The 10,746-nt window shown below is 36.8% G+C and overlaps 1 protein-coding gene across 1 annotated transcript; it reads right to left on the bottom strand.

Annotated features, from left to right (window-relative positions):
* Window positions 1-1,182: 1,182 nt before the first annotated feature.
* On the bottom strand, window positions 1,183-3,190 carry FOXL3 (forkhead box L3). The gene is made up of 3 exons (XM_053472006.1): window positions 3,084-3,190; window positions 2,321-2,489; window positions 1,183-1,902 (listed from the first exon to the last, which is right to left on the bottom strand). Exons 1-3 carry the CDS (start codon window positions 3,188-3,190, stop codon window positions 1,438-1,440), a joined length of 741 nt encoding a protein of 246 aa, XP_053327981.1. The 3' UTR covers window positions 1,183-1,437.
* Window positions 3,191-10,746: the final 7,556 nt, after the last annotated feature.

Here is a 10,746-nt window from a genome sequence, read left to right as displayed (position 1 = left end):
GGGCAGTTCCACCTATCTACCACCCTCATATTCTGTATGGATGTTATGCATTCCTTACTAAAGCAGTAGTGGATACGTGAAATTACTTTCATGAGAAGAGGGAAGGAACACAGAGAATTAAAGAATGAAAATATGACTATACTGCTTATAATGTTAATCCTAACACAAATCCAAAATACATATAATGGATTTTGAATAAAGACAGCAAAATAGACCGAGTGGAGGGACAATGGATGTCTATCATAATCTATAATTCCTTTTTTGTCTATAATATTAAAAATATTAACTTTGCGTACATACAATATATCGAAAAGTAAACAACCAACAGTGTAGTGTATTTAACAAAACATGCAGTAAAATAATAGACAAAAATTAGAATAATAAATTATTATATAAATATGAACACCGGTAACACAAATGTCCCCGTGTTTCCATAATGGTCAATTGGATGAGTATGAAATAAAGAAATATTTTGCATAGAGAGAGGTTTTCAAAGTGAGTGGGTTTTGACAGTCTTCTTGCTATCCTTAATTTTTTCATTTCATCGGATCCCTGTACTCATCAGAGATTCAAGCCAGGTACCGAGGGCTATCAAAGCCATTCAAAGGCCCATTATGTTGCCAACCACATTAAATGGCCCTGCTGCGGGTCACAATTTTTGTTCTTCTCTGTGAAGAGTCATGAAAATGACACAAGTATGACATACAGACAACATGTTCTACTTGATAAGCAAACTTCTCTTTTCAAAATAACTTATAAAGTCTATGTATTAACAACATATTTGATACCTTAAATACATCAGCATGACTTGTCCTTTAGTTAACATCCTATGGCTGTGACATTATGCCATCAAACACTAATAAAATCAAAAAGTTGTCCTCAAGACCAAAATTCTCATAAAGTTAACAAATATTGTTCCACTACCATCAAGAAAACTTGTCTCTATATATTAACTCTCCTTTTAAAATACTTCAGCAGTGTGCACTATATTTTAGTAAAAGATTTGCACTCCCATTCCCATCTCAAGTTCTTAGAAAGTTATGGATCTTAGCATAGATCTTAGCATACACCTGGCCTCCCAGTTATCTATGGAAATATGCGTTAAAAGTTAATTTAGAACTAAAAGCATAATAGCTAATAGGGTTAAATGTATAATTAAAAAAAAAAAAAACAATTTTCAGAATAAACTGTACAGGTTGAAATTGATTAATAAAAATAGACGTTGCCACAATGCACGTAGGCGGTCCTCTTAGCGCTAATATTTTATGTGAAGTTCTTTTAGGTGACAGTTCCCTTTTTTTAAAGAAGAAACTGGAGCTGCTTGTATGGATTTTGGCACCAGAGATAACATTTTTGAAAAATGGAGTGATAAACAGTGTCCATTGCACATTTTTGACATGTTCGAGTTGGCTGTTGAGTACGCTTGACGCAAGACTGTCATAGGCTCCAAAAATGAAGGTTCTGTTGTTGACATTCCAGGATGTGATACTTATTATCTAGAACATTATGGTGGGATCTTAGAACCGGCATAGGATCTGGGGCTGACAGAATATAATCAATGCTAAACTTGATTTCATCCGATTTTCCAACATAGGAGCTAGTTTGGTTTTGTCTGATTGTGACATCACTAGATAATAAACGGTTCGACTCCCGCTGAACGGTTCTTGATTCAGTTTGACTTTCCACACCAGGCATAGAATGTGCAGATGGATTCGTGCATTCCCCAGAACGAAGAGTTTTTGTTATACTTTGTTTTCTATCTTTCGGACATTTTTTCGTGTTTCTCCTTCTTCGTCTTCTCTTGTAGTTCCCATTTTCAAAGAGGTCGAGCATCGATTCACAACCAGATGCAAAAGACCAGTAATTGCCCTTCCCTTTCTCATTCCCTTCTGTTCTCGGAACCTGTAGGTAGATAAAAATAATCATTGTTACACGTTTCTCATTTTATATGTAGATGCCCTTAATGTGCCTTTGAAACGGTCGATTGCATTTGTGACCTACAGACCATGAAGCAGAGATAGCCAACCGTTCGCTAAGTGACAATCACAGCAAGTGATGTCCTATCTGTTACTGCTCTGTAGTGTATTCTTTACTGGACAAAAACTCTTGATTCTTGTATGAAATTTTATATATATATATATATATATATATATATATGTATATATATATATGGTTTAGGAGGTCATATCTGATTGGCAGGAGTATACATATATATATATATATATATATATATATATAGTATATATACCTGGATTCAAATATGTGGCGGAATCGATTGTTTTTCTAGAAATCAAAGATAGATGGAGCATAATTATGTTACCTTGACAAAACAACTGTTGAGGGATAAGTTGTGTCTAATTGAGTTCTGCCACGCTCTTTGGTTGGACCTATAGTAGGGGAACTTCTTCATGATGAAATCATAGATGCCCGACAGCGTCACTCTGCTGTCAGGACTCTGCTGGATAGCCATAGCGATCAGGGCGATGTAGCTAGAAGGAAAAGAATATAAGGGAAAAAAGATATAACACATAGTCTACTTTTAGGAAGTGTTCACATAGAAAGCTACAACTCACAGTGAAGAAGCATTCAAAATATAAAAGAAAAGTTCTTCTTTTTGGTAATATTAAAAAAAAAACATTTTCATATATCATATGTGAATGATGTGCGTGGAAATAAATGTTGCTTAAGAAAACAATTGGATGTTTAAAAGTAATTAAAAATTATTTCAAAAGTAATAATAATGATAATAAAATGTATCTTAAGTTTATGAACATGTATTTGTTCATAACTTGTATTGTTCATCATTATAATATAATCATACTCAACATGATACTTAAACACCTGAAGAAGAGTCTATGGCACTCATTTAATCTAACCAATGATGTCATCAACACATCATTATTGATTATTATTATTATTATTATATAATAATGTATTTTATTTATTCTGGATCGGAAGGATACATGACCTCAAACACTTAAGATGATCATTCTATTTTGTTTTTCTTTTTTTAAAAGCATTTCATTGACTATAAGTAGTCGTATAAAAACATTGTTAGGAGCAGGAGATATGTTTCCACTTACCTATAGGCTGGTCTGGTATATTTCTTTTCCTCGTCGGAGCTGCAGGTTGGATAATCGTCTCCGTCATAGTTAAAGCAGTTATAAGGGTACTGGGTATGGTCGAACATAGTGCAGATCTTGTATGAGACTAATGTGACTCTGTTGTGTTTGGTTCTGTTTGTTAGAATTCCTAGGAAGGAGGGGTAAAAAACCCCACCAGTGCTTCTCTCCCTTTCTACTCAATCGGGGCTCTCTCCTCCCTCTCTCTGGAGTGGAGGTTGTTTTCTTGAATTTCTTATTCCCAGACAGTCAGTCTGTTGGGATATTTTGTTTGCATCCAATCTAGTTATAAGGAAGACAGTAAATAACTGATTAAGTTTGGTAGTCCCATTATGAACCTTTGAACCCAGGGTGTGCACAGCCTTTAGCTTTTTATTCTCACCATGGGTGGTCCAGAATATCCAGACAGAAGTGGAGAAGAAATATCTTTTTTTTTTTCTTTTTCCTGCAATCTAAACACAAGCAAACAAAAATGAGCTCTCTCCCTGTCTCTCTCTCTCAAGTGGTAGATGAGTGGAACAGCCTTCCAGCAGAAGTGGTAGAGGCTAATAAACATGTAAACATAAATAGGATACGGCTATCCTGAATGTAAGATGAAATTAAGGTTTGAGTCTTTACATATGTAAAAAAAAGGGCAGACGATGGGCCCCAATGGTTTTCATCTGCTGTCAAATTCAAACTTTTGGATTCTGATGCTTTATATATTAATAGGGAAGACGTTGTAAATTCAAAAGCGAGATACTGTATGAAGGGCTATCAGCAGAAATTCTATAAAGCTCTAAAAGCTGACTATGTGTGTGGGCTTTGATCTCAAGGACGGCTTAGAATAATAGCGTTTGTGACTAAGCATCCAGAATTAGAACAATGCCAGATTTTCCTGTCCTCCGTGGTGCAAACTGTGTATAAACCGAAAGCTTTGAAAGTTATTCTAGGTAATTGCAGAATAATAAGAAAAACTGTTAATTTCCGCCATCCACGCCAGACCCTGAGAATGGCCGCGATGTAAAATGCGATGTTATGCCTCAGAACTCTGGCCGATTTGGGGAAAAATCAGATACATTTTGTAAATTAGTTTCTGGCCAAGCGGTTTTGCTGCCTGTGTGGAGCATACAAAGGAAGATATATTTATAATTTAGGTAGGAATCTCCGGTCTAGACTGCTCCCTCATTTACATTACTCCGTGGGCTTTGATTTAACCGAACATAGATGTTGAAAGCATGCAAAAAATATGCTGAAATTCCTTTTGTTTTTAACCCAAATCTCCACAAAGGCCATTTTAAGACACTCGGATTATTCCATTATGTTTTATCTGGCTTCTTTGTTAAGGAACAAGAAGCGTGACATTTCAGGGTTAAGTTGATACAATAGAACCATGTTATGTCAGACGTCTCATTCTACAATACCTGCTTGGACTACACTCTACTCAAAAAGTTATGATCTTTGTTATCAAGTGGGTTTACATTATTGTATATATTGGAATTATTATTATTATTTATTGTTTTATATAGCGCCATCAAATTCCGTAGCGCTGCATTATTAGCTATCTGGCTTTATAATATTTTTTAGATTTTTATTTTATTCTATTGCAAAATTTATATGTTTGACACCTTTTCCATCAATCAGATATTTAAGAAAAAAAAAAACCCCATAGCAGATAATGATCGCTATAGGGACAGAATTCCAAAAATAGCATTTATAAAAATAGTCAATTCCGTAAATTCAAAATAAATATTAATTTATCCAAACTAGAAAATATCCTACAGAAATTCTGTATAAGCACATTTTGGATGGAAGTCAGAATGATGTTTTTATCAATCTTTATGTCAGAAAAAAATCAAATTGTAATTTGAGCGTTCTTTTTCCTCACAAGTCACTTTTCACAGTTAAAATTATCAATTAAAAAATAATAATGATAATAAATGGGGGTCTCCATGATTCCTACTAACCAATGTTAAATTGACCTGGGAGACACCCCCATCCCCTGCTCAGATGGATGGGGTTACGGTATCCAAAGCTACCCTATGGGATGCAGGGACCCTAAACTTTGCCTCTCTTACCCCCACACTGGTCCTGAAGTTAAAAGTCCTTTGGGGGGATATCCTTGCCCATGCCCACTGGGGTTAAGGGATTAAAAAAAAACACCCAGTTCCTTTCTCTCTTCCTACAACCCTGCCCTTGGGGGTTGACAGATTAATGTAAAAACAAAATAAAAAAAGAAGATCCCTATCTACACGTACATCTCCCAGGTAGGGGTGTATAAAGTCCATCCACGCACCTTTTGGGTGCCACAAGGGAGCACAATAGAAATCACAGACCTACTCTGGGGGACAATCCACAAACCTTCTTTTAAGCTCAAGGAGAAGAGCCTCAAAAATAAAATAAAAAAAGAAGTTAATAAGTAATACATCCTTTCTGACGGCAGCAGATTGAAAAGCATTTGCTGGTTGCACAGAAGCTTACATATACGACAGTAGGCCTCCTAGACTTGCATGGTGGGCCCAGACCATTCTGGGTGTTTATTTAAGGTGTGAGGGGACCTACAGTGAACATACGATGTAACTCCCAAGAGCAGAAGAATGATTGAGTGATTTCTGTTCCACCACCCAACAGACAGTTGTTTTGGGCTGTTATCCATTAATTTGTATACTTTTCTTAATTGAAAGTCTTATTAAGCTGATATGTAATCATTTTATACAGACCTGCTAAAAATCCTTCCCCACACACTACCACTGATAGCGAGGCACGACTCTATTATCATCTATCGTCTCATCAACTATAACCCAAAACTTGCCATTCTCTATGGCTGGCCAAGCAATAACATTCTGCAGGACCCCTCTGCCAATTGATCCACAACACTTTTGGGAGGTATGGTACTAGAAGTGGCATTTCTCATGGTGCATTTAGTTACAAAAGTGTTACATTCAGCAAAGTAGGTGGAACAGCCCCTTTAAAAATAAACCTTTCTACCATTTATACATAGCAACTACTGTTTTGCTGTTTGTTCCATTTTATTCCTCAAGTTAAAAAAAAACGATAAATATCATTTGAATAGAGCATGTGCTTAGCGTTATAACTGTGTTTGATAACCAGGTGTAATCGATTAAACTGGTGCAGACACTGAAACGCTGATTTTCAGGGATTGGCTTGTTTTGATGCAGGTTTGTTGGTAAATTGCAGCACAGACACTTGCTGGCTGGAAAGATGGGCAGCTGTTTTATATTTTACACAGATTCAAAGCAGCGGTAACTGCAGATTTTGTCTGGAGACAAAAAAATTCTCGCTCTTTACAGCAAATAGTAAATGGATTATATGATGAAAGCGGTTAATACAGTAAACCTGTATAAGGGAATGATTTCTAGACCATTGCGTGGAGGGCCGGACTGGAGATGACGAGATCTGGAACTTTGAGGACAGTAGCCACCCCATGATGTAAGTGCAGCCGATGGGTGGAAATGCTTGGCATCTGCAGCATTTGTCCAACGTGCCTGATGGTCAGTTCAGATTGTGTTTTTGTAACAGACAAATTTACGTATGGTTGTGTGTGTTCAGCTGTGACTTTGCTGGTATTCCGCGTGTGGGCTTAGTCAGTTATATGCAGGGGCAGCACATAACTGGTCCATCCCAAGTGAAAAGGTGATTCCAGATGTGGACTTCCTTGCGCTCCTGTGCCTAGAAGGATATAAATTGGGCCCTACTGCTAAGACCCATGAAGGCTGAAACATATGTTGCTTGTTTAGAAAAAAATTGCCCTTGTGATATGATCAGATTGAAATGACAATGGAGATGTTTACTCTGTAATAGCACAAGAGGGCTAAACCCCGAGAGGTGCCCAAGTGGGGATGCGCCATAGGACAATCTATTAAGCAGTTGTCCGTTCTCAGTGAGACAATCTCATACTTGTTTTGTATAGCATTTTGATTCTGGGCTGCTGTTGTGGCAGGATCAGACTGATACATTAATGGAGTTTTTCCTCTGTAATGACGCGAGAGAGCTAAAAGTCGAGATGCTCCTGAGCGGTCATGCACCATAGGAAAGGCTATCAAGCTGCTGTCCATCCCCAGTGAGTTCATCTAAAACTTGTTTGCTATGGCAGGTTTTTATTAGACCTTGAACAATACCATTTAATTAATTGAAGTTTCAGGTGAGTACACATATATATATATATATGAACCTTGCATGCACTCACCTGAAACTCGCATGACATCAGTTGAGTCTGGTCAGTCAACTTAACCTTTAAATCAACTGAACACTAAATATCATATAAAATGTGCTATTTGGGTCTATTCTCTATGAGATTTCAGTATGAAATAATATATGTACTAAGCTATCCCCTATCTATTCTCTGTCTATTCTTCTGTCAGTCTATTTATCATCTCTCTATCATCTCCACCCACACATGTATGTAATATAATAGGGTGTGTTGAGTTTCACTAACACCAAGCAGTAAAATGGTATTTTGGATATGTTACTAAAGGGACTAAGGGGAGTATCAATTTCCCTATGTTTGCTGTTATTTTTCTTAACGTTTGATTTAACCAATAAGATGAAAGGTCTAAACTCTCATAAACCAAACCTGCTTGCGAATCATGCATCAAACATCTCATGCATGTCATGTAAAAGGATACTTAATCATTCACATTAATAGAGGCTTCTTTATAGACAGACCCAAATATCTCCTCTTGTATATATACAAGATTACTAACCAAGCCTTGTGGCAACTCTCCGTCCATGTGTTTAAAAGGTATTCCCAGTGTTGTGGGAGACATAAATTGCTCTTGGCAGGTAATCTGCTTTTGACCGTTTTCTAGTAAGCTGATCTGATATTTACCTACACTTTTAATGTCTTCGGAGAGTCAGAATATATGAAAGCTCTAATTTAAAGAGCATTAGATGCAAGAATTCATTTGTCCTTGGGCTTGTCGAATTTGTATCCTTAAAAAAAAATAATTTCTCCCATATTCCCCAAAGCAGGTCAAGAAGTCACATCATCTATCTCAAAACAATTTTTTACTTAACTAAAGCAAAGTAAGCAGGAACATTGCTTTTAAAGCTCTGTCTGAACTACCAATGAGAACCCAAACAATGTAATCAAAGTAAATTGTGCCTTCACAAAATTGTCTATTTGGTGACCGTTTGATGTAAAACCAGCAGTAGCGGTACAGGTTAAAGCTCTTCCAAATAGATTTGTGTATGTGACCCGGAATATGAATGCTTTTTATGAACACTAATGGCAATGGCTGTGACAGCTACATTTCCATAAATTAATTTTCACGGTTCTTAATTTACAGTAATGCAGAGAAAATTACTTTTTGTATCCCCAAAGATGAGATAATTTGTGCATCGAGCCCGTAATGCAAGGTCTGAATATCTAATTAAGCCACCGAAACAATGTTGTAACTGGATCACTGCAGAACTGGTGTTGGAGCATACTTTTAAGACATAATATTGTTTTAAATAACCTTGTTTGTTGTTATGTCATAGAAATAGCTTAGATTACAATACAAGCCTCAGTTTCCATTAATGCATGTCTCAATCGAGAAAATAGGACTGACTATAAACATATTGCCTTCCTACATTGTTATTCAATAATAAGGCGGCTGTTGACCTTGTTCCAGCCGCACAAATTTATATTGGAAAGTAATGATAAAACTACATAAAGAATATATAACATGTTTACATGGTGCCGCGCAGTCGAATAATGAGCCTCCTACACATACCAAGTTGCGACCATGAAGGTACAGTGACATTGCATTTGTGGAGATCCCTTAAAGCCCTCTGATTGTTTCTCATATCACAACTGGTTTAGACTAATTTTCCCGACCTACAGTTAATCCCTGCTCAGGACTCTAGTTTTAGCTCCTTTGTGCCGTTACAGAGGAAAATTCTCCATCAGTAAATATGTCTAACCCACAAAAGAAATGTATAAAATGGTTTTTCATATTTTGGAACCAACAACCCCAAACATACTTTTTAGCCATCATGGACCTTATTAGTTATGTGTGGTTGGTGTCCCTCTATGTAGAGCGATCAAATACAAAATTGAGTAGGTATCTGACATAGAATTTGCAACCAAATATTCTGCAAATCTGCATTCTTTCTCCATGACCCCCACCTTTCTTGCCACTGATTGGCTGCTTGAGGCTGTCAGCCAGTGGCAGGGAAATACCTCCATTGAGGTCAATGAGAGCTCTTTCCTGACAGTGATTGACAGCCTCAAACAGCCAACCAGTGGCATGAAATCAATGCGAAGACTTGCGCACCAAGGTACACTAGAACCAGCAATGGAGCTGATTGGAGGTGAGTACATCATATGGGGGATTCTTCCATGCATTAGCAGAAAGGACCACAAGAAAATGTAAGGGTTCCACACAACTCTAAAGATAGCTGGAATGTCCCTTTAAAGTTAATTGAAATAAGTCCAAAAATGTTAGCTTTTATTTCCCTTGGGGAGTAGTGTTACTGTACTCAAATAATTTGAAAAACCTTAAAGTTATTATTTTATAACTTTAAACTCAATGAAAATTTCAAATCAACACTATTCCCAGCAATAATTGATGTCCATCTTCTAAGACTAACATCTGAATGTCCAATCTCACAGATATTAGAAACAGAATTCAGTGACAGATAAAGACATGGTCATCTACTGCCCATTTGTTTTCTACATTCTACGAACTCAAACCTTACCTTGTTTTATGTTCAAGATAACCTTAGATCATCCCATTCATGCTTAAATTCCCTCACTGCTTCATCTGCAACTAAATCTACAAGAGGGCTACCGGTGGAGAGTGGATGAAATATGGCCAGTGTAATAACGTGGTGACCTTGTGCTCTAAATTTCTACTATATGAAACAATTAAATTTGATATCTTTAGGCTTTCTTGAGTAAACATCAGCTGAAGAATTAAGGCTAGTTAAGAAAAAAAGGGCAGAATATTGAACATCAAAGACTCTTTATAAACCACTGTTGGATTGTATAAATCCCCAAAACGCTCAAACCAAACAAAATTTTAAACGGAGTCAGACAAAAACGACTTTAAAAATGGCAGAAATAATAGTTGACCCTTTCAAGGTGCCATTGGTGTCTGTAGCGGTCAGACAATACCATCTTGAAAGTTTCGCATTACGTCAGCTGCTGCTACGTTGTCATACATTTTCTATATTCTTGTTATAATTAAATGGCCTGATTTGAAATGAGCATTACTGGTTGATCTAGCCATCAATTACATTTGTCACTTTTCTGGACCTTGAATTTAGATTCTGCATAGGCTCCCGGACTAACATAGCATTATAAGCATTTAGTTTCACGGTATATACTGGTACCAGTTTTCACATGAGCTGCCTTGAAAGATCATTAAACATGCTTACCAACATCTATGGGACTTTTATTCTAACATTGTAAGATTGCTTGCCTTTATAGAATCCAAACAAATGATTAAAAAGTGCAATTCCCGAGGCTTCCCCTAGATGGAGCAAGGTGATCAGGGTTTACCTGTGCAGTAAATTATGCACAATACGCCTCGGAAATTAGATTATGCTACAATATATCCGCTTCTATGTTCTATAGAGTTGGATGAAATTAAGATTTCCCGAAACATCATTAGCAGTAATGGATCAATAAACATGA

The sequence above is a fragment of the Spea bombifrons genome, chromosome 7, assembly GCF_027358695.1.
Source record: "Spea bombifrons isolate aSpeBom1 chromosome 7, aSpeBom1.2.pri, whole genome shotgun sequence".
Lineage (NCBI taxonomy): Eukaryota > Metazoa > Chordata > Amphibia > Anura > Pelobatidae > Spea > Spea bombifrons.
This window is presented reverse-complemented; position numbering and strand designations above follow the sequence as displayed.